This window comes from Lycorma delicatula, chromosome 3, assembly GCF_047948215.1.
Source record: "Lycorma delicatula isolate Av1 chromosome 3, ASM4794821v1, whole genome shotgun sequence".
Classification (NCBI taxonomy): Eukaryota; Metazoa; Arthropoda; class Insecta; order Hemiptera; family Fulgoridae; genus Lycorma; species Lycorma delicatula.
Window position 1 is genome coordinate 173,803,600 of NC_134457.1, and position 23,704 is coordinate 173,827,303.

Genomic DNA, 23,704 nt, shown 5'->3' on the forward strand with positions numbered 1-23,704 from the left:
GGTATTTAAAAAAAATATTACACTTACAAATAAAAACTCACGAATAAACAGGTAAACCTTGAACATGTTGAATTAGTTATTCGTAAATTTGCATTCCTGTTTTAATAGTTAGCTTAATTATAACTAACATTTAATTCGCTGACCTCCATGGTGCGAGTGGTAACATCTCGGCCTTTGATCTGGAGGTCCTGGGTTCGAATCCTGGTCAGGCATGGCATTTTCACACATGCTACAAATCATTCATCTCATCCACTGAAGCAATACCTAATAATGGTCCCAGAAGTTAAAGAAAAAACAAAAAAAAAACATTTAATTCAATTGATCATGTAACTCTCAGTTTTAATGATGGTAATGCATTACCTAATGTAATATTTTATAACTAATGATGAATCCACGTATTTAAAAACTTATTATTTAAATTAGTTAGCTTATATAAAGCTTGGTATTTTTGTTTGTTCATAGTGATTTTTATAAATAATTAATAATAATAATACAACAATAGTAATACTTGACAATAAAAGTGACAGTATAAAGAGAAATAAGTAATATTTATGACAAACAACAGTTCTATGTTGACAATCACAGCTTGTAGTTATGTTGACAATCACAATGCAGCTTGTAGTTACACTACAAGAAATGCAAAAGCCCATGTTCATAATTTTCATATTTTTGTATGTATGATTCTTTGCTGAATGGATTATACTTCAGTTAACTAGTAACCAATATATTATTTATTTAGATTTGAAATAAATCATTTGGAAACTACTTTAACTGATGATTTTTTTAATAATAATAAAAACACAAACTTGTCATTATTGAATTATTAAAAATCTCATCATAATAAATAATTATGTTACATAAACAATTATGTTGTTTCTTGTAAAAGAGAGATTTTTAATTTATGCTTGTGTAAATGTGAGCACAAAAATATTTATAGAAGGTATACTACATTCTGATTTTAATAAGTACTAGTTTTAGGGCTATATTAGACTCACTTACTAGCTTGCAGTAATATTGTTCCTTGGAAAAAAAATTAAAAACTAAAACTATAAACTTTAAAAAGACAAGCCCAACCAAATTGTTTGAATAACATTTTTTTATCTCCAGTCAATGAAAATAAAAAATTTCAAGGGCTACTGAAAATGTTTTTGAAGTGAGTTATTAAAAATATTGTATTCATAAAAACTGGTTTTCATTATTTCAAAACTTTATACATTTTTAGGAATCAATCATTTCATCAAAATGTAGCAAATTAAAAAAACACTGAAATTGTAATGATATTGATAAACTCATTGTTATTTATATATATATATATATATATATTATAAATAAATTTCAGAATCAGTGTCTCCAGCTCAGCCTTATATTCCTCCATCAGAACAGCAAGTTCAAGAACCTCGAATGTATACTGGTGCAGCAATCCCTTCAAGGTCTTTTAGAATGTTACAGGCAATGACTGGACCCGACCCTTCAGGTAAAAATTTAACTTAAATTCTTCATTTAGGGAAGTTAATTTTATTTTAAATCACTTAATTCTTATTATTGAAATAAAATTCATAAACCAAAAGACATTTCATTAATTCCTAACCAGAAACATCCATTTCCTGGACAGTTATATACATAAAAATCAAGATTACAATGGTAGTGATTGCTTTCTTAAGCTGTTTAGATGTTCTTCTCTTCATTTTGAACCAATTTATTGATAATTGATGGTTTTAAGTAAATATTTCATTTCTTTTATAATAATAACAAGTATGTGTATCGTCATAGGTTGCTTCAATAAATTATCCCTAATGAGTTATCATTAGGTTTTACTCTTAGAATAGTGTTTATTGAAAAGCATTATTAATATTTTTATCAGTTTTAGTTTTTTAAATTGTTTTTATCTGTTTATCACATAAATATAATTAAATAAAGTTCTGTCAACTTATTTGTGTGCATAACATTAAAATTGATTTGACAAATCTAGTATTACCATAAGCTCTGTACAAAACTAAGCAGGTCTTGGTTAGGAGTTTGGTTATATGGCCAGTCCTTTCTTGAGAACCAAATATTTATAGACTAAATGTTAATACTCAGAATTAATACTTTTCTAATTTAGTGAACTCTAGTATGGGCTAGACAGTGAACACTCTGATCTCTGATGTGGTTCACAATCCTATGGATTCGTATTCCCTCTTACTAACTTTTCCTCTTAATATTATTCTTTTACTTAGGCCTTTTCTTTCATGGATATGTACTGTGGGAATTGAGTTGGCTTCATCTGTAAGGCGTGGGAGATGAAAGCCAGTAATGATCAGTTGGTTCCTTAGTGGTGCTATGGGGAGGGATTAGCAACTCTACCACTTGGCTGAGATCTTGTTTATAAAAATCTCAGATTTAAAATAAATTATAAACAAAAAAGAACAATATTGTCAGTCAATATATGTATTGTTAATTAAGCCATATTTATATATAAGTAATCTATGTCTATGGGTGATGAGGTTATTTTGGCATTTTTATTGCCATCAAATTTATTGTTTTATTAAACAAAAAAAAAACATGTAGAACCCACCGGGTTGGTCTAGAGGTAAGCTCATCGTTGTAAATCAGTTTATTTCGAAACTATCCACATCGTAACTATCCTAATAAAGGTAGTTACTTTTATTCAGATTTGAATACTAGATCGTCGATACCAGTGTTCTTTGGTCTTTGGTGGTTGGGTTTCAGTTAACCACACGTCTCAGTAGTAGTCGACCTGAGTTTGTTTAAGACTACAAATTTACTGGTACAGTTGCATTACACTGATATACGCTAATGACGTTAATTGTTGATGCAACTGTAAATAAAAGTATTAAAAAAAATACCATGTAGAATAATGTAACATGTAAAGGTATGTAAATTAATTTTCTACAACTTGTAGCCTGTAATAAAAAAATAAAAATACCAAAAATGATCAGATGCAAATTATAAATTCTACTGTTGCACTAGTTTTGACTCATGGTAGTTTTAAAGTAGAGTCAGTATTTTCCTGGAATACAAGGTAACAGAGAGATAAACTGAAAGCAATATTTTATAAATAATGAAGAAACAGCAAAGCCTCATTGAACTTGAATAATTGATTATATTACCATTACAGCAAATTTATTTATGTCTAGTTTTTAATAAAATTTTTGAAGTGATAAATGAGAATAATTCCACTGATTTTTACATGATATTATGTAATTTTGAAGAAAATTAATTCATAATAAGTTTTAGACTTGTCTGCTGTTTACTAGACAGAATCGCTTGAGGTATTGTGTTTCAGAATTTTTTAAAAGTATTATTTTTATTTGTAAAAGTTTTTGTTTATCAATATTTCTGTACTTATCAATAAAACGTTCATTTAGAAGCTGTTTATACTTTTTTGTTGTGCTCAGCAACAATGCTTGCAAAATATTTAGTAAAGTTAAGTGATATAAATATATAATTATTAAATCATGTAAAGCAACCAACTTTTTTCATTGTTCAGTCAAAGCTAAAAAAATATAAAAATAAAAAAAATAATAATTTTTGGTTCAGTTGTCATTCAGTAGGTGAGTTGGTAAAACAACTAAATGTTAAATTGACGATCCTGGATTTTATGTAGTAATTCAAAACGATTCATCTAATTTCAATTACGTGAATATTTGACATTTATAAAAAGAGTGATTAATGACGTAGTAATAAAAAAACTATATTAATTAAAATTACACTCATCTATAAGTTGGATACTAAATCTGGACTTCCTTTTGTTGTATAAATAACAATAAGACAACAGTCAAACCAATTCCTAGTGTTCCTACTCTCATCAAATATGTTTCATTACTTCCCTAGCGTAAGAATGTGACTTTTTAGCCCAATTGGAGCTGTTGAGCATTACTAGTACATAAAATCCCCTTAATATTTTCCTTGAAAAAGAAGAGGTTATATGGTATAAATGGTATAAGATCCAGTGACCTAGAAGGTAATAGGAGAATGTTTTTACAGTGAACATTTATATGAGTTGGCACCTTATTTTGTTAGAAAACATACAAATGGGAATCATTGTTTAATTACAAAATTAGCAAGTTCTGAAGCTTATCCAGATAGGAATGACTGGTAATTGTGTTGTTCATAAAAGAACAAAGAAAAATCCCATACAGCTTTATCTGGGAAGTAGCAAAAAAGATGTTAACTGTATTTGAGTCACATTCAAGTGCAGTTGTATGTGTGTTTCTGTTTCTGACGATGGTTCACCTCTTACCAGTTAAATGAAATATTACTTCATTACTTAATTCCAAAAGTGGAGAAAATTTATTAGCCTCCATAACATACAACTGTCAGCAAGACTTTTACTTGTTCTCAGACCTTATAGTGTAAAAATGTAGCAACTTGTTTTTGTTTACTTGGCTTCAATTTTACAAGAATTGCTTTAAAATATGTCAAAATACGGTCTGCGGAATTCCTATTTCTTATCTGGCATTGAAGGTAATTTACTGGAATTTATGTTAGAAACTTATTTATTTTTTCAACATAGTTCTCAGACTCATGCAGTCATCCATACTCTTGCCTAATACAAATATCCAATTTCCTCCAATTGCCTACCACCAATGGATGATGTAAGCATTTTGTGGATTAATTTCATAGCTTTAATAAGCTCTCATAGATGTTAATTCTCTAGAAAATTGCAACCTCTGAAGTTTTGTGGGTCACCATTTCTTATAGAATAAGTGAAATAAGAGCATCAGTTACTAGAAAGATCTAATGTTAACCTTCAAAAATACTATGATTTCTGCTTTCATTTGGCATATACAAAGTGAATAAGTTATGATTGATGATTATTAAGAAGTAAGCTTAATTAAAATTGGATGAATCATTTTAATTACATTGTATTCTGTCTTGGACTTGGCATTTTTTCCATCAACCATCATTCATCTCACTATCTATGAACAGGTAAACCCTTGTTTACATAAGTAAGAGATATTCCTTCACATAAAATTCATGTATTTTATAAGTGATATTTGAAAATTATTTTTGGTATTACATTTTATTACTTTTTAACTAGTAATATTATAAATACTTTCAACTCATTAAGGCTTTGATTTTTTATGGATGTTTATTGATTTTCTTATCGGTTAGAGTAATTATTTATTGTTAATTAGTTATTTGTTAATTTAAAAAATATAAAAAGTAGAATTTTTTTATGTAACAAGTAGTAAAAAAAAAATTCATCTGTCATGTTATCTAATGGAATTGGCAATTCATGTTGATGATCAATTACAGTTATCCCTTTTTGTACAAATTATAAAGAGATGAATTTTGTAGGTTAAAAATGCTAAGCCTGACTAGGATTCAAATCCAGGACTTTCAAGAGGTCAGGCTGAAACATTTCCCCTCAACTGCTTACTGTTGTTTCTTTCAGAGTCTGATGATCAGATGTTTCTGGTTGAAGGTAAAAATGATATGTCAAAAATAAAATTGAGTGTGTGCACGCATGCATGTATGTATTGTGCATGCACATATGTACATACTCAGTTGCAGATGCTCATGAAAGTTAGAAATGTTGGTGCTAATGTATAAACAATTATTAAATTAGATTATTAACAGGTCTATTTTCATTAACACTTCTATTGAAAAATGCTGAATATATCATTTTATTCACACATAAGAAAGCCTCAATTCAATTTTCAATTTTTCTTATTTAGAAAGTGAATGTTATCTTCATTCACTTTCTTTCAAATAGCAAATTCTTAGTAGTAGAAATAGCATTCTTAGTAAATAGCAAATAGAACTTAATTAAATTTTTACAACGTTATTTTCCAATAATAATATATTATTTTATTAGGTTAATTATGAATAATTTTAATACAACTGAAAATAAACAATGTTTGACCAAGTTTTTACATATGAACTGTGATTACGTATTTTTAAGTACCACAGATTAAAAAAAATTTGTTCCCTCCATAGCTTTATCTTCTTTTAATTATTATTAAAAAAAAGTTGTTCACTCCATAGCTTTATCTTCTTTTAATTATTATTAAAAAAAAGTTCATAATTACTCAAAAAAACCAAAAATTAAAATTATTGTTAGAAATTTTTTCACAAAAATTATAAATATCCCAGTGTGCATAAAATAAAAGGATGAGAGTTCTCATGTGTGAAAACATGTTCATATTGTCATATGAATCATTTTTAAAAACTCTTATTTACTGACAAATAAATAATTTAATTATGATACAATAAATAAAAAAAATCATTAATTTTAAATTTAAATATTTTTGTGAAAATTGAATTACAATGTATTTAATTTGATTATTCAACTTAAAAACTTCATGAACATGAAGAGTTATCACTTCCAAATACAATCAATACATAATTTTACTTTTTCCTATACTAATATTCTTTTTTGAACCAACAGATTTTACTGTTTAAATTAAATAAATTAAATTTGGTTCAATTAAATAAATTTTAGTGGTTACTTTTTTTTTAATTATACATTTAGTAATTGAAGTATTAATCAAATCATGTTATAAAAAAATAATGTAATTTGATATATGTTTGTCATCCTGCATGAGCGTTATTCATTATACTGCTACAACATGCATATGTCATGCTTATGGCTGTTAAACATTTTTTTTAATGTTAATAAAATAATATATTTTAACTTGCAAAAAAATAATAATTATCAAAGTATTTTTGATGTAATAATTTTAATATTTATCTTTTCACTATTAATTAAGCAGTGATATCTTGTTATAATAATATTGTGAAATTTGTTCATGAATGATAGCTTAGTTAATAATTTATAACAATTAAATGAATGTATTTTGCTAATATTTGTAATATATATGAGTGACTATTGTTGCAATTCTGTAAATATTTAATAAGCTTAATAAAAAGCATATAACAACTATAAAAATTCATACAGTTAAAAATTTATTGTAATGTAAATAAACGTGATCAAAATTTAGCCTGGTATAGTTAGATAGAATTTAGTATTAAGAGAAAAAATAAGTAATAAACTGAATACATATAAATTTTATTCAGCACATTACTGATTTTTTTCTAACTACTTAATGTGACTAGGTTAATATATGTGATGGAATTATTATAATGGAAGTACCGGTAAGTAATTTTTGTTGGAAGATATCAGTACTGTTTATTTGTGTAAAATGTAAATGTAGTTTTTTTTTTTAAATTAGCTATACAGATTTTAATATTAATAATTTCTGCAATTTGATTTGAAAAATGTAGTCATGGTACTTTAATTAGTGTAAGTATAAAAGTATGAGTATAATTATATCTGTCAGTGCTAGAGTAGATGACTCTGTTGAAGGCAAGAGTCAGCCCGTGTTAATTTATATTTGTTATAGGATCTCAAGTGTGTCAGAGCGGTTCAGAGATTAGTAACAATGTGGAGGGAGATTGGGCCTCTTCTAGTCCCTACCATTTTGATCCTAACTATTATTATTATTATCCTCCCCAAACTCCTGAGGAACAGCAGCAATTCTGGAACCATTATAATGCTATGTGTGCATATATGGCTGAAATGAATGCAGCTGCATATAGATATTCTCCTCATCCTCATTCCTACTCACCTCACCATTTTGCCCCTCCTATGCCTCCCCCACCACCTACTCATTATTTTAGTGACAATGATGAATATTCTGGTTATTCATCCACAGAAGAAATGTCTCGTTATTACCGGCCATATTTCCAAAATTATGCACCGCAATATCCTCCCCATTTTCATAATTATCAGTATCAAATGCAACCAACAACCCCAACTCCTGAAATTGTAATTACACCAACAAATCAGGTGGATGATAAAAAATATATGGATGAATCTTCAGATGCTGAAAGAGAAAGTGATAAGAATGAAAGTACACCAATTCCTTTGAGTGAAACAGGGGAATCAGATGAATCCACTAGTGGTTCTGATACTGAAGTAGAAGATGATGCTCACTGTAATTCTGGTGGTTTGCAAACTATTAAGTCTGTGCCTAATATTAATGTATACAAGGATTCTAGTACTTCTGACATTCAGTCACATATTTCTGAAGTACATGGTGATGGAGAAGATGAGGATGAAGGAGATGAAGATGATGAATTTCAAGGAGATGATGATGATCACTGTGATGATGATTCTAGTGTTCATCAGTTAAGTGTGATTTATGAGGAAAGTGAACATTCTGATGCTGAAAGTTTACGAAAAAGATCCTTTAATAGTCATGATTCTTTAATTTTAACTGCAACTAGTGAAGATGATAGTTCAACGACGACACTAGATAATGGTGATGACACAGATGGTGAAGATGATGATAATGTAATCGATTCTGAATCAGCTACTGTTATGGTTAGATTACCATTAAAACTTAAATTCAGCAAATCTGAAAATAATGAAGAAGTAACTACTGTTATAGTTGGTAACAGCGAAGTAGAATCTACTTCGGATGTAGCTTCAGAAACTCCAAATAAATCGGAAGGAATGATTATTGAGGAAGTAACAAAAGATGAATTAGAACCAGATGTTTCAGTGACAATCTCTTTGAGAAAATTAAAAAATAAACCAGAATCAACTTCCAACAGTTCAGAAATGAATAAAACTAATGATTTAAATAAAGAAAATGAGGGTAGAGAAAAATCTCCTGTAGATTTCTGGAAAACACTTAATAGTGAAGAACAAAAGGAAGAGCAAAATGAAATAATTTCTAATTGCACACAATCTTATAACAAAGACATAATTTCATTTGTGACTGAAGATGAAGAAGTAAAATTAGATGAAAGTGATGGGCACTGGGAAGATGATTCCAGTAGTACAAGTGTTCAGACTGTGAGAACTGGAACTGCAGTACATACTGGTAGCGGTTCTGAGGTGGATGTTGATATGCCAGGTGTAGTGGATGAAGAACATGGTAGCCAAAGAACATCTCCTTCTGATATACCCACTGAAAATGTTTTGGCAACAGACACTTACAAAGATGATGAAAGTGAAAGTGAAGAGAGTTCTGATGAAGATAGTTCTTGTAGCACTTCATCTAGTAGTGATGATAGTGATTCAGAGAATGCAGATGAGGAAGCATTACATAAGTCTGATCAGACAAAACAAAAGCATTTTAGCTCTGAAAATGAAGAAATTTTAATTAGTACAGTTGCTGGTTGTGAAGATCCAGGTAGAAAAGATACTTGTGTAAAAACAATTAAACAATGTGATAGACTTAAGGCAAAGGCTGATAGCAAGAAAGATCCCTCCAAATTTCACGATGACAGTGAAGAAGATGACTCTGGAGTTACCTCAGATATGAGTCGTCATATTTCTGAGACAGATACTGATCCTGAATGTGGAAGTGAATTGAGGAAATTAAGTCGATACCAGCGTGCTGCAACACATTCTAGATTATTTAAACTTCTTCAGGAGGAGTGTGCTCAAGAAGAAAATGAACCCCTAGATGAATTGACCTCACAGAACACTGAAATAGTTGATACAGAAAATGTATCTTTTAGAAAAGAACGATTAACGTTGCCTCTACGAAACAATTCAACTAGTGAACCCGATAGCCTTTCTTCATCTTCTGGTGTTAATTCACCATCTTCACCTACTGTAAATGATAGACTTGTGAAGGAACTGGTTCAGAGTTTGTTAAAACGAAAAAAAGGTAGAAATTTCAGAAAACTTCCAATCGCAAAATTGCATGCTGCCGCATTAAGGATTTTGCAGGAAGATATGGATCAATATGATACAACCAGTTCAACTTCTGAAGATAATGTAACAAGTTCACGTACAAGAACTGAGTCACGAGCAGATATGATGACCAGCCAAGCCAACAATAACACTGCCATTACAAACCAGAATGCATTTTTTGATAATAATTATTATGATTATTGTCAGTATTATAGTTCCTGGGATTATCCCATGTATTATGGAGTCGATGAAAGTTTAGGACATGATATTTTACCATCAAGGGCTTTTAGACTTCTTCAGGAGTATGCAACTTCTGAAAATGTAAGCCCTGGTTTTATTGAAGGTCTTAAAGCCAAATGTCCAAAAGTTTTTAGTTCTGGTAATATTCCTAATGATATCAGTTCCACGAGTCCATCACCTTCCCAAGTTACCTCAGAGTCAGTGACTCCCTCCACAGAAACATGAATCAAGACTGAAAACTCTCCAGGATATTTTGAATATTCATTATCAGAATCTGTGCGAGATGTAAGGTACAATGTGTTATAAAATGAACTTGAGATACCGATGTGAATTCCAAAATTCATTTTGTGGTTTTAATATTCTAATTTTTATTTGATTGTAGGATAAACTAATGCAGTCACCAATTTATGCCTATCTTTTCAAATACTTTTTTATTATATTTGTTGTTCATACTGATCTTTTGCCTTTTCTAGATTTTTTAAATTAATTATTTCTGGCTACCCTTTGGAGTAAACTCCACCTTTCACCAGATGCAGCTCAGTGTTTATTTATTTATTATTAATTTTTGGAAGTTCTCCACTTACTCTCTTCTTTAACTTTCTTCCTGTGTAGTTTTTTATGAGTTTTTATGACAACAAAATGAAATATTTCTTCTTTTCAATCAGTTTATTGTTGTATTACTTAATTTTTGAGAGTTCAGTATTTATTTAATACTGAATTCTATTCATAAATCATATTAAGACATGAGAAATATGATTTTTTTTTAATAAAACATATATTCAGCTGATATAAACCAGCATTGTTTTATTAGTTATGTATTAAGATAATTAAGGTGTGACATCATACGTACTTCTGAATGTATATTTTTATTGAATAACATTATTGATTAACCACAGATTAACAATATTAATCACAAAGCACCTTGGACTGATTACATAATTTATTGTAATATTCTTGTTTTTGATTTTTTTATATATATACATATTTTAATAGAAATACATTAACCAGCTTCCTCTTTTTATTTGAATAAATGTAGATTGCTGAGTGTTAATATAATTTTTGTTGGATTATGAATTCTAAAAGTTTTCCCATGCTGTTCTATTCCTTAAAGCGAATCCCACAGAGCTTTTTTTTTGAAAAGGTGCAGTTTGCTTCAAAGATATGTAATAACTGGCTTATTATGTGATTTAACATCTTATATCTGTTTTTTCTAACTTCTGTATGAAAACTGGACTGCTTTATAAAACGTTTTATTACCCCCCACATACATTTATTACCATGATTTTTTAAGTTTTTATATTTCTGTTATATTCTGTTCAACCATATTAAAAACTATGTACAAAAAAGTTCTTATTTTTTTAGTTATAATAGTTTTCAATCGAGAAAAAGAATATCTCTGCTTTTAATTTTTTTTTTTAATTCTGTATATAATAATCATACTAAATAACTGTTTAATATTCATTTAAGTGTGGTAAATAGAAGTTCAAAACAGTTTAAGTTGTCCTAATGCATGTTTGCAAGAATTGATGTTATTATTTCGCTGTGCAAGATTTTTTGTTTGTAGCATGACATGCAAAAAAAATGTAATGTAACAGTCTTTTTACCCCATCAAAAAGTTAAACCATTAAATTTATTTGATAAGAAAATATGTTAAAATATTTATAGCATTGATAACATTATTTTTGTTGTATTTTTTTTTATTGTTGATCAAAAACATATTACAAAAAAAAATAACTTATTTAATCTTATTTCATCATTTGCTGATGAATGACAAATCTGATATCTTAGCTTTATAGTTTTTTTGGTGTTGTGGAGGTGTATGTGAGATAGAAAATACAGTAATGTATTTATTACTTACAATAATGTGTTCGATAAACTTCAGAATTATTAGACAAAATTGATATTTTAAAAAAATGTATGTTATCTATGCGTATTTATCTTATTTAAAAATGAAGTTTTAATATTTCTTTTCTTGTCACTGAATCTTTTTTTGTATTCTTTTTGTTATAAGTAAGGCACCCAAATCAAATAGTATTTGGTTTTATGCCATTACTTTACTATTTTGTTTTTATTTTTTATATGCCTTTCACAAATACTTAGATCATCAAAGTATAATTTTCCTCAAATCATAAAGTTTGATTTGTGCAAACATTAACTACGTGTTGACACCTCTTATTTCCTTTATCAATAGTAATGCTGATGATTCTATTCTGAAATGGCTAGGATATCTCCCTTGTATAGGGTCAAATAGCACATTTGATTTAATAATTTTATGTAATCACATTTAAATTATTGAAAAATCACCTTATAGAAGCAGAACATACAAATAAATATATTTACCATAATTTTCATATTTTACATATAGTAAAAAAAGAAACAAACTTAATGTATTTGAACAGTGTGAAATTAATAAATCTGAATCTCTATAAACTAAAACTTCTATATCAAATAAACAACACAAAACCCAAATAAAATATAGCATAATACTCAGTACTAAAGAAGTTTCTGAACTATCTAAAGACGTGAAACATTGAAGAAACTAATAATAGAAATTCCCAAAAGAGTTTTTATACTATATTTCCACAAATTTTGAAAGCGAACTGTTTTAGTCTTACATTTAACAATTTATTTTCAAATATAAGTTTACCTGAAGAATTTACAGTGGTTAGACTAGTTAAATATTACTTTAAAAATGGATAATAAAAGACATAAAAGAAACAGCAAATTTACAAAACTCTGAATAATGAAACAGAACTGTTCCTACTGACAAAACTTACAGAAAAAAGCTTGCAGCAAAAAGTCAGTATAGTCTTATTATCTCAGATGATTTTAGTGAGATACTACAAAAATAGTTTTTATGTAATTTTCTGTGACAGTGAAGTAGTTATTTCCCAGCTGATAAGGCACAAAATAACTGTTATTATCTCTTTTTATTGCAATTAAATTTTACATTTATTGAACATATTATATATACTAATTATTGGATTCAGCTTTCCCAAGTCAGCAGTGTAAACCAAGTCAATGAAAAATAAATAAGATCATCCTGCCGTGCAACATCATATTTTTCCTTTGTTTTATAGTTACTCAATATTAAAAAAGTCATTAAAATCTTCATTGTAATTGAAACCTGTTATAAGTAGTCGAACAAGAAATTCATTATTATAGCTTCATTTTACTATAAAATTGAACATCTTAAATCCATTTTCAGTGCCAGATCTGGGAATTGTTTTTTTGAAGAACGGTGTCTTTGAAAATTTAATTCAAAGCTTGTTATATATGTCATTATGGAAAGAAATAGTTCTAAGTGAACCTGTGAGGAAGTTATGAATAGATACCAGGAAAATTCCTGAAGAGGCTTAAATAGATAAATGTGACCCAGATCTAGAGTAACATAGTTTTAATAAAGAAGAGCAATTTTAGTAATAAGAAATGTAAATGGGAAAAGGACCTTGTATGTAGACTATAAAAACCTCATAGACTATATAAACCTCATAGACTATAAACCTGTAGACTATATAAACCTCATAGCTTTTGCCAATATTATCATAAACTAAAAGAAAGAAGAAAATTATGAATTAAATTATTTTTTTTAAAGGAAAAATACTAAATAAGATCAATATAAGGTTATCTGGTGTATATATCGCTGCTATGTGATGTAGATCTTTGAACTCTTGAAAGTAATATTAGTGAATTCTGTCTACCTTGAAAAACATATGGTTTTATGATAAGCAACTGTGAATGCTAAATAAATGGAAATTATCTAAGTAAAGAGAAAGTAAAATGAATGAAACAAAATAAAAGATTATTTTAATTTGATAAACTCAAATGTAGATTTTGTATATTTTATTTCTCAGAATGTGATAAAATGAATAAATTATTGGGTTCTGAGAAGGACAGCAGACTGCTTTGCTTAGTACCTTGTCCTTCCATTCTTCTAATATGCCATGGAGAAGAACTATTGAAAGGATAAGTACAGTTAAAATTCTAATGGCCAAACCAGATTGAAAAAAACATTTTCATAGCTATTGTTAATTTCAGGTTTTCTTTCCCTTAGGTAGCTGCGTGCTGTTGTCTGAAATAAGCAATGCAACTTAAAACAAAAATTGACATCAAATAAATTATGGGTTATATTACTTTACAAAAGATTGTGTAAATTTATTAGACATTCCATATTTATCATACAATACCTTTTTTATAATTGTAGTAGCTGTACTCCATACTCTCCAGTAAAGCTCTTCAGAGGTAAAAATAGAGATTGGTGACCAGAATCATCACAAGAGGTGTCTTACCCCACCCTTTGGAGAGCCATAGGGGGTGATGGTCATACTCTGTGCTGTGCTGTAATTTTGTATTTCTCTATCTTCTCATATATACCAATTGCATTTTATTTGCTTGAATTCCATTTTAAAACTTTTTATCAGCAGTGGATTAAATTATAATTCAGGTACTGATAGGGAGTAGAAGAGTAGATTAAACATTTAACTATATTGTGAAACAACAACTTCTAAGAAATTAGGTATAATTATTAGAATAATTATTTGATTTTAATTTTAAATATTATTCTGAAAGATATGAATCTTATTTTATTTTACTAAGGTCTAAGAAATTATCAAAGCACATACTAGTTACATTAATTTACACTTAAAGCATTTTGTAAGATTGTTATTGTCCAACAGAATTCAGAATTATAGAATTGAAAAGCTTAGTTCATTTAATACTTAGATCAAACAAGTTTAAAATTATTTATTAATTTTTGTTAACTAAATATGTAACATTACTGAATCATTGATTTTATAACCAGAAGAAAACAATATAAATTATTTTATGGTGGGATCTGTAATAAGTTTTAATATTGTATAGTTTTTGTATGGCAATATTTTACTGTTTGGTGTATATTTTACCGTTTCTGGCTGTTTAAACTTTATTTACTGATTTAATTTTTACAATCATAGACCTCAGTATTTCAGTCAAAGATATCATGCCAGCTGTGAATATTATGTTAACAACCTTTTTTTTAAATTTAAGATTAATAATGAGAGCTTTAATGTTTTTTTTTTTTTTTTGTACTAATATTTTTTGTTTAATACTGACTTACTTTTTGCTGTGTTGTGTGAATGACTAATTTGAAGAGTTTTAATGTCATTAATGAAATAAAGTGGATATTAGCCTTTTTAATATGTAATTTATATTATTACTTAATATTGGTAAAATTGTTTACTTAATATCCAAGAAATATCTATTTATTTTGATTAATAATTTTTTACACAATACACTATACTATATTGTTTAGAATTTTTTCATAATTTGTTTTTTACCAACCTGAAATCTTTGGATAATGTTGGAATTATGTTGTCAGAATCACTTCTGCATTACTATACATTGCATATATTAATTAATAATCTATTTTTATACACTGTGTTGTATAAAGAGTAATTATGCATTTAAAAAAGTATTTGTATATTTAATTTGAAAGTAGTTATGTATTCCTTGCAAAAAAATGAAACATATTCTGATATCATTACATATTAATTGAAATGTGTTTATGTCTATGAAACATAATAAATGATATTGTGGCTTTTTAACATTGATAATAAAATTCATTGTTTTTAAATTAAAAGAAAAAAAATTATTATCTTATAAAATATTTTCTACATTATAAATGTGTGGGTGTTCATTAAAATATGAACACATAGTTCATACAGTGACAGTTATGATGATATCCTATGTTGAGGTGTTATGCACAATTTTTTTCTGGTTTTGTTGCCTGTTTAGTTCAGGTTTTTTTAATTTCTAAATCATTACTTAATTTACTACTGATAACTTTTAAAACTTCCTTTAATAGCTAATTTAATTTGTAATACTATAAATTAATGTTAAAGATAAAACTTAAGCATTAAGGTTATTGCCATAGATTTTTTTAAACTTACTGAAATGAAAGAAGGAAAAGATACATTTATTATTAATATTAATAAATGAACTGTCTACAATTGATTAATGAAACAGAACTCACAAATGAAGACTTTGTCAGCCCTTAATCCTGTTCAGTCTTAATTCTCAATTAAAACTTCCATTAAAAATGTTAATTACAAATAGAATGATAATATTGAATGTGAAAAAAGAAAAACAGGTAAAATGATTATATATATAAAATTAGATTGAAGCAGTAATTTTAACCAGATCTAACCAAATCATTTTACGTATTTTAAATATTTGCTGTATTTATAATTTATTTTTAGTTTATTTTATGGCTATTACTATAGCCACATATTTGAAAACCATGCATATCAAGGGACTACTATACTTTATCAGGAATTGAATTGTTCAGCAAAAGAATTTAAAAAAATCCAAAACTTGTTTACAACTTAAAACAAGCGCACAGTTATTTTTTAATTGGATACATAACAAAAACAAAAAAATAATATAATGAGTTTTTGATTTGCATCAGTGTAATGAATCACCATGATATACAAAATAATTCATTATTATTATTATTTGTTTTTCTTGAGGAATGGCTTTTAGCATGTTTTTATTTTATTTTTCTTAGTGTTTTAGTAAAAATATATTTATTACGTATTTTAGATGGTTTTTATTCTTTACTAAATTTTTTGGTTAAATTGATTTTGATATTATATGACTTAATTGATAAAATGTATGAGTAATTTAAATTATTTATAGCAAGCACATTTGATAAAATTACTATTATACTTCAACATACTATGTTGTCACACTTTAATTTTCAAAAGAAGTAGTATGTGGTTTTAAAAGTGTCTGTAAAGAGGTTATACCCACTGATAAGCTACTCATCAATTTAAATAATTAAATAACTAGCCAAACTTTCACTTTTTTGTAAAAAGGTATTTAGTTACCTGGCACCGAGTACAGGTTACAAGGAGATTGGTTGCAAATCTCCCCCTGAACTGCAGAAATAAAAGCTTTAAGCAGTCTGCAGAACGAGGCCATACATTAACATAAAGAAAAATACTCTTTGTGGGGATCTTAAACTGCCATCGATCTCCAAGGCTTTAAATGTTTCTTATGAACTACTGATGTTATTGTGATCCTACATTCCACAAATATAACATTATTGTTTATTGATCTTGGTACTGCTGTGTCCTGCAGCAAAAAAGCAACCATACCATACCTTGCAGATGGTAAGTGATAATGACAGCTTTCATGTTTCATAAATTTGTGCTTTACCGGCATTGAACAGAACAGTAGCAGTAGGACTTGTTACAAGAATACAGATTGCTGGTGACTAATGTGCAAGCAGATATTGGAGAAGTGCGGGCATTGTGTTGGTATGATGACTGGTTCATTCCACAAATACCAGAAGCTGTTTTTGTAAAAGTCCTTGTATTTTGCAGTGTATCTGACATATTTGCAATCTATTAAATTATTTTCAGACAAAATTTGTTGAGTCATTATGATATGCACAGAAGGTTTTAGAAAGTCAATGCCTAATTTCTTCTTATAAGGATTTTATTATGTTTGTATATTGTATGTCATTTATTGATCAGTTTTTTAGCACTGATTAACAAATATCTACAGCATTTGCTGATTACTTGAATATATGAATGTCATTTTATCTTTTTCTTTTCAACTTAATGTTAATTGGTGTAATAAAATTAAAATTTGAATAATTTGTTAACTCTCAACTGTTTTTCTGGTATTTTTGGATAACTATTCCCCCCTAATTCTTTTTTGATTAAGTTTAAAAAAGTTTTCTCAACATTTCATAATGTATTTGCAAACTTTTTGTTTATTTTTTATTTATATGTTTGAAAATATTTTAAACAATTTATCTCAGATTTTGATAATTTATGTGAATGACATTTTCTGTTGCTTGGCCAGTATTAAACACAGACATAAAATTTTTATCATAAAAACATTAATTTTTAAGATGATTGATAATAATTTTTACTAATAAAGTAAAGTCAAGAAAATGATGTGCATAAATTTTCTCATTAATTTTATTTATCTCCACAAAGCAGTAGTCATAATTCTAAGTTTTCATTCAGATTTAATATAAAATTGATTTTATTTCTTTGCCTTTAAAATGCAGTTATTATAATTCCTGACTTCAAACCTATTATTTTTTTTTAATTTCATAGTTCAGTTCTTTAATATATATATATTTTTTTTTTTTTGTATGTGCTATTAAGCTATTTGTTGAGTTTGTATAATTCAGTTATATTTATTATAATTTTTGTTAGTTTAATGATTATATATTTTTTTAATAATACATCACGTAAAATTAGAAATCAAGTGGAATGGCAGCATCATTTTTGCCTTTTATTTAAAGGTTCCATGTTCAAATCTAAATCAGGCTTGGCATTTTTACATGCTACAAATTTTCATTTTATATGCCTAAAGAAATGTATGACCTAAAGTAAGAATTACTAGAAAAAATGCTATGTATTTATATAGCTTCAGGTTTATTTATATGACTTCAGTTATCTTTAAAATCGTCATATTTTTATGATTAAATAAGGATTTACACTTTCTTAAATATTCATAATCATAATATTCATAATTGAGTTATTTGTTAACTAAGGTGGTGTTTCTCTTTAAGTAGTTTACTTTTAGTGATAAATTTACATTTTATTAAACTTGGGAAGGTTTTAATAATTCTCAAACATTGCTAAACTAAGAAATATATCCACTCAAATAAAATGGTGGTTAGTCTTAGATTTCACTTAGTTTGAGGTTTAATTTTGTTATCATACTTTTTAATAGATCTTCTATTTTTTTCATTTTAAGTTAGATTTTACTATATTAGATGAATTTATTCTAATGTTCAAGTACATTCAATTCTTACAGGTCATGAAAAAAATCCAATTCCTCTCATAATAATTTCTAAGAAATAACAATTTTTACTAGAAATACTTTAATCAGGCTAGTTTACTCTTTCCTAAAAGATTTATATGAAATTATATACTGTTTTACGACAAATGTTTTTTTTAATTTTTTTTTTTTTTGTTTTATAGGTCGACCAGATGAATCTGAATATTAATAAAAGAAATCTACCCAAGGTTGGAGCATAAATAATCAGCAAGCTATTCGTTAATTATTATATTTTATATTGTGTTCTATTTTTGGAACAATTATATATTTAAATACAAAGAGTTTATTGTTTTTATTTTACTTTATTTCATTTTTTCATAATAAAATTTTAATTTCATTCAGATATAATTTATTACTGAATATAATGATATTATACATAAATAAATGTTAATAAGTAGCTGTTATTTAGTTTTATTTATCATTTCTATTTTCAGATAGAATTATATCATTATTTAAAAGTGATTAAAATCTTACCCCATCATTTGTTTTATTTGAATTGATTAATTTTCATTTCTGACTTAATGAAGTGAATTAATTTTGTGATTCATGTTATTTTTGCTTTACTATGAACTTGAAGAGTTGATAATATTATCATCACTATTAATCAGAGTTGTTCATAAAAAAACAGATTGCTATGAAAATTTTGAACACTATTCTGAGTTTTTTGTATGTAATGTTAATTTAATGTATATGGTTTTGTTAGTAATTATATTAATCAAAATGGTTAAAATTTATATTTATAAACAAAAAACCAAATAACTTTTATTATTATTTTATATTTATTGCAAATTTTATCAGTAAAAGTATATACTGAATTTTAATTTTCTTAATTTTTAATTTAATTAATTTGCTTCCTTACAAATGAATGTTTGTTAAGGGTCCTGCCAAGTGTGAGAGGTAAGGAACTATATCATTAGACTATTAGTAGCAGGAAATTGGCTATAGAAAGTCTTGTAGACTTATTTCTTTTCAACTCATATAATATCAATAATCCTATAAGGGTTACTGATATTTTTTCTTTTTGAATTTATAGATAGATATATTTATACCATAAATAAAAAATAAAGTTATGAATGACGCCAGTGTAGTATTGTAACTTATTTTTACGTTAAAACACTGCAATTTATGGTTAACAGCTACTAATCTCCTATGAAATATATATGCATATTTAAAGCATACTTTTTTCTAAAAGAAGAGACCTAACCAGTATCAGAACTCATTAATGTTTTCATTTTTGTGTGCTTAATTTTTTTCAGAAAATATAGATGTGATAAGTGTTAATAAATGGTGTTATAAACGGCCCAAATTGGAAAACAAACGAATGGTAAGCGAAAGGTTCTAGTGTTGATTCTCAGGTCACGTTTGTCATTGTTTCATACAGAAAATTAATTTCTTATCTATAAACTTATGTAGAATTGGTCTTAAAAAAATGTAACAACTGCAGATTAAGTTTAAATTCAATTATCATTGTAGTTTGTAAAAGTTTATGATCAATTTTCTTTTATCTATCCCCCAGTATTAAAGTGCTTGGCAGGTTTCTGAATTTCTTGTCATATTCAGATATATCTAATGGATAATATTCAGATATATATAGTGTTATATTTTCTATGTAGATTATTTACAAAAAAAAAGTAGATTACTTAGTTGATGTGTAAAATTATAGTAACTATTTAATTATATGCATGAAATTGCTTGCTTAACTAAATCTTTTTTCATTTAAAAATTTTATAACTGTAAACAATTGATATCTTTTTCACCCGAACTTTTCATTATTTACTTTCTTGAAGGAATAATGAGTATTTCTCATTCAGATTAAACAATTTAATGGTGTTCAGTTATTTTGTGTTTTTATTCTATAAATATATATTTTTAATTTTTACATTAAAATTTACTATTAGGTTAATACTGACTTGAGTTATTATCATAAAATTTATTTTACTCGCTATTAGATTATTCATTTTTTTTCACATTTGAAATAATTAATTTCTGTTTAAAAAATATTTAATATATATTATGAGTGTCGATGGAAAATATTGACATTTATAAAAAACTAATTAATATTAAGTATTAAACATTAATTCATTGTATGTAATAATTAATATATAATTTCATCATCTGAAATTAAAAATTACAATATAAGTTTTTATTTATACATTTTTTAAAGAAATTTTATTGAAATTTAATGTAAAGATTTAAATATAATTTGAAAAGCTTTTTATAAACAAAAATTATAATAAAAAAATGTTTAAAAATAAATTAACTGAGAAATTTTTAAAAAATTTCAATGTGTGTATGTATGAACATATATAATTTTTTTAGATTTTTTTATTAGATACTCCCTCTGGCTGGGAATCTGATAGAGCACCAGAAATGTTAATCAGAAGTATTTGTGATCTACTTTTATGGTATTGGCACCAAAACAATTAACGTGTGATGTAATTTATTAAACCTGAATTTAAAAATTGTACAGATTCACTTTTATATTTTTATGGAAAAATTGAATTACCACGCAGTCCATTTATTTCAATACATAAAAATTCATTTTCATTTTTTAATAAACTAAGAAAATATTGAGTTAAAAAATCAATTTTTTTAATTCTAAAAAGTGAATAAAAAATTTAACAACTGTTCATAATTTGTTACATTTATAAATATTTCAGTATTAAAAAATAATGTAAAAAAGCAAGAAAACAAGAGTATTACATGAGTGTTAAAAAATTATGATGTGTGTTAATTTTTTCCATTAATGTTAAAAATAACTGTTATTTTAGAAATCTTTTTATTTTTTTATATTATCTTTTTTCTAAAAAAAAACGTTTTTTGAGATTGTTATACATTACATTGTATAATTTATATATTTTTTAAAAGTTTTATCGTAAAATCTATTTACATACAAATTTATTTATTTATTTATTGTGTATTTTGTAAAATAATCTTTTGCTTTAAATAAAATTAAAAAATGCTGCTATATTCACTTGTTTAGTTATCTCAAAAATTGTTTGTTTTTACTGTAATTTTACTAAGAGGTGGTTTACATTTGTAGCCTGTGATTTTTTTAATTTTTGTTAAATTATACAAACTTTTTAAAAAACAGTTATGTTTGGTTTATAAATATATTTAATTGTTTTATATTATATTAATCATATTATTATTATTTTAATGATTGAGTTTACTTTGTTTTAAATTAAGTTTGTTGAGTAGTTAAATTTGATAATATAAATGAAAATGACATATTTTTAAATTTAAAAGTTTGAATGTAGATTTTGTTAAGCTTCTAAGTAACCCTTTTCTTTCAAATATTTACAAGCATTCAGAAATTATATGACATGCTATTGTTTACCAATTCTTACTTTATTCTGGAAATAAAGTTTTATTATTCTGCCTTGATGAGCTAATATCATTACTTTTTTATGAGCCAATCTGTTCATCCTGTAACCTTATAAGAGAATGAAATTTAATTCTGTACGGTAGTTTCAAAGTAACTAGGTTCAGACTTTTACAACTTAACAGTGGTAAGTTGCTTTGGAGGAATTTGGTAACAATTTATATTTTAATTCAAATTTGTAATTGAATTTTTGTCTGTATATATCTCAGAATATGCTCATTACATGATAATTTGCATTTCTTATAAATTGAAGCAAATAAGTCCTTTATTTTATCTTAAAACTTGGGACTGTTTCTTCACATTTGATTCAAGAATGGTTAAACTAGTTTCAACCAAACTTGCAGATTGAATTGGTAAGTTTGTAATTATTTTTTTATTATTACCTAGATATACTTTGTGGACGACAACTGGTAATGAGAAATATTTAGATGAGTATGAATCACTTAATCTTTTGATTATAGCCAATCAAAAATTTTATCTCTTTTGGCTTCAAATAAACAACAGTATAACATTAGTACTGCATTTATGTATAAATGATTTATAGAAAAAATAACTGAATTTAAATATAATTTTACTATTTAATTAAAATAATGTTCCAATGTTGGAAAAAAATCTATGAGTATTCATAAAAAATTATCAAAAAAATTAATTTTCACATTTAGTACAAAAGATTTACTGAAAAAATAAAAAATATATATTCCAAAAATCTCTGAACATATTTTAACTCTGAACATATTAATGTTTAAAAAATAAGATAAAAGATTTTACGAGGGTGAATAAGTGGTATTTTCACTCAAAATAATGAAGAAAATTTATGTTAAAAGCTGTGTGCAAAGATGAGTTAATGATATTTCTAACAAAATAATTTCTCAGTATGGAATATTATAACAAATAAATCATTTCATTATCTCACAAAGTAAAATTTTTACGTTGATAACTCATGAATTCATATAAGTGCAGTATCCCTTACTTATCTGTTTAAAGGTTTTATCTTTAAATACAAAAAAGAACAATTTTTATTGGGCAGGTGAAAAACAAAGTATTTCCAGATGCTTGTTTATTCTGAACTTGGTTTCACCTATCCTTTAAATGAAACTAATACACAATTCTTAGGATAACTCTTAGGATGCATGTTAGTAAGAAAATTTTAAGTGCAAGACTTAAGTAAATTATTTTAATTTTGAATCTGCAAATTTCTTTACTCATTAAAATATTTCTAATCTACTTAGTAATCACGAAATCTTATTTCTAACATAGCTTTTTTAAATATTAAAAGTCTGAACATAGATTATATCTCAGCCAATGCAAACTCTATAGGAGATTAGATTGTATGAGTAAAGGAAACCTGGCTTCATCCAGCAGGCACTGCAGCATAGAGTGGCTTTTTGTGTAACCCTTAAATAAGAAAATAAGAGTACTTGATCACAAAGAGTACTTCATACGGACAAAAAGTCACTATGCCGATGAACCCCATAAAAAAGCAGCTGCCTTATTATCTGTTAGAAAGAACTAGCATGATGTCACAGATGAAACAAGGGCAACAGCTGACTCAATTTCCATGGTTCTCATTCAAG

General features: G+C 26.4%; 1 protein-coding gene across 8 annotated transcripts in view; it reads left to right on the top strand.

Moving 5' to 3' along the window:
- LOC142322226 (uncharacterized) overlaps positions 1–22,132 on the top strand; it is a 282,710-nt gene extending 260,578 nt beyond the window's left edge. For 7 of the 8 annotated variants that reach the window (XM_075361052.1, XM_075361049.1, XM_075361051.1 and 4 more), the window contains 3 exons: positions 1,340–1,474; positions 7,353–10,191; positions 18,889–22,132. In XM_075361052.1, coding sequence (XP_075217167.1) covers positions 1,340–1,474; positions 7,353–10,126 — 2,909 coding nt within the window. In that variant the 3' untranslated portion in view covers positions 10,127–10,191; positions 18,889–22,132. The remainder of the gene's footprint in view (positions 1–1,339; positions 1,475–7,352; positions 10,192–18,888) is intronic. The other variant, XM_075361050.1, reaches the window with a different exon arrangement.
- The last annotated feature ends 1,572 nt before the right edge of the window (positions 22,133–23,704 follow it).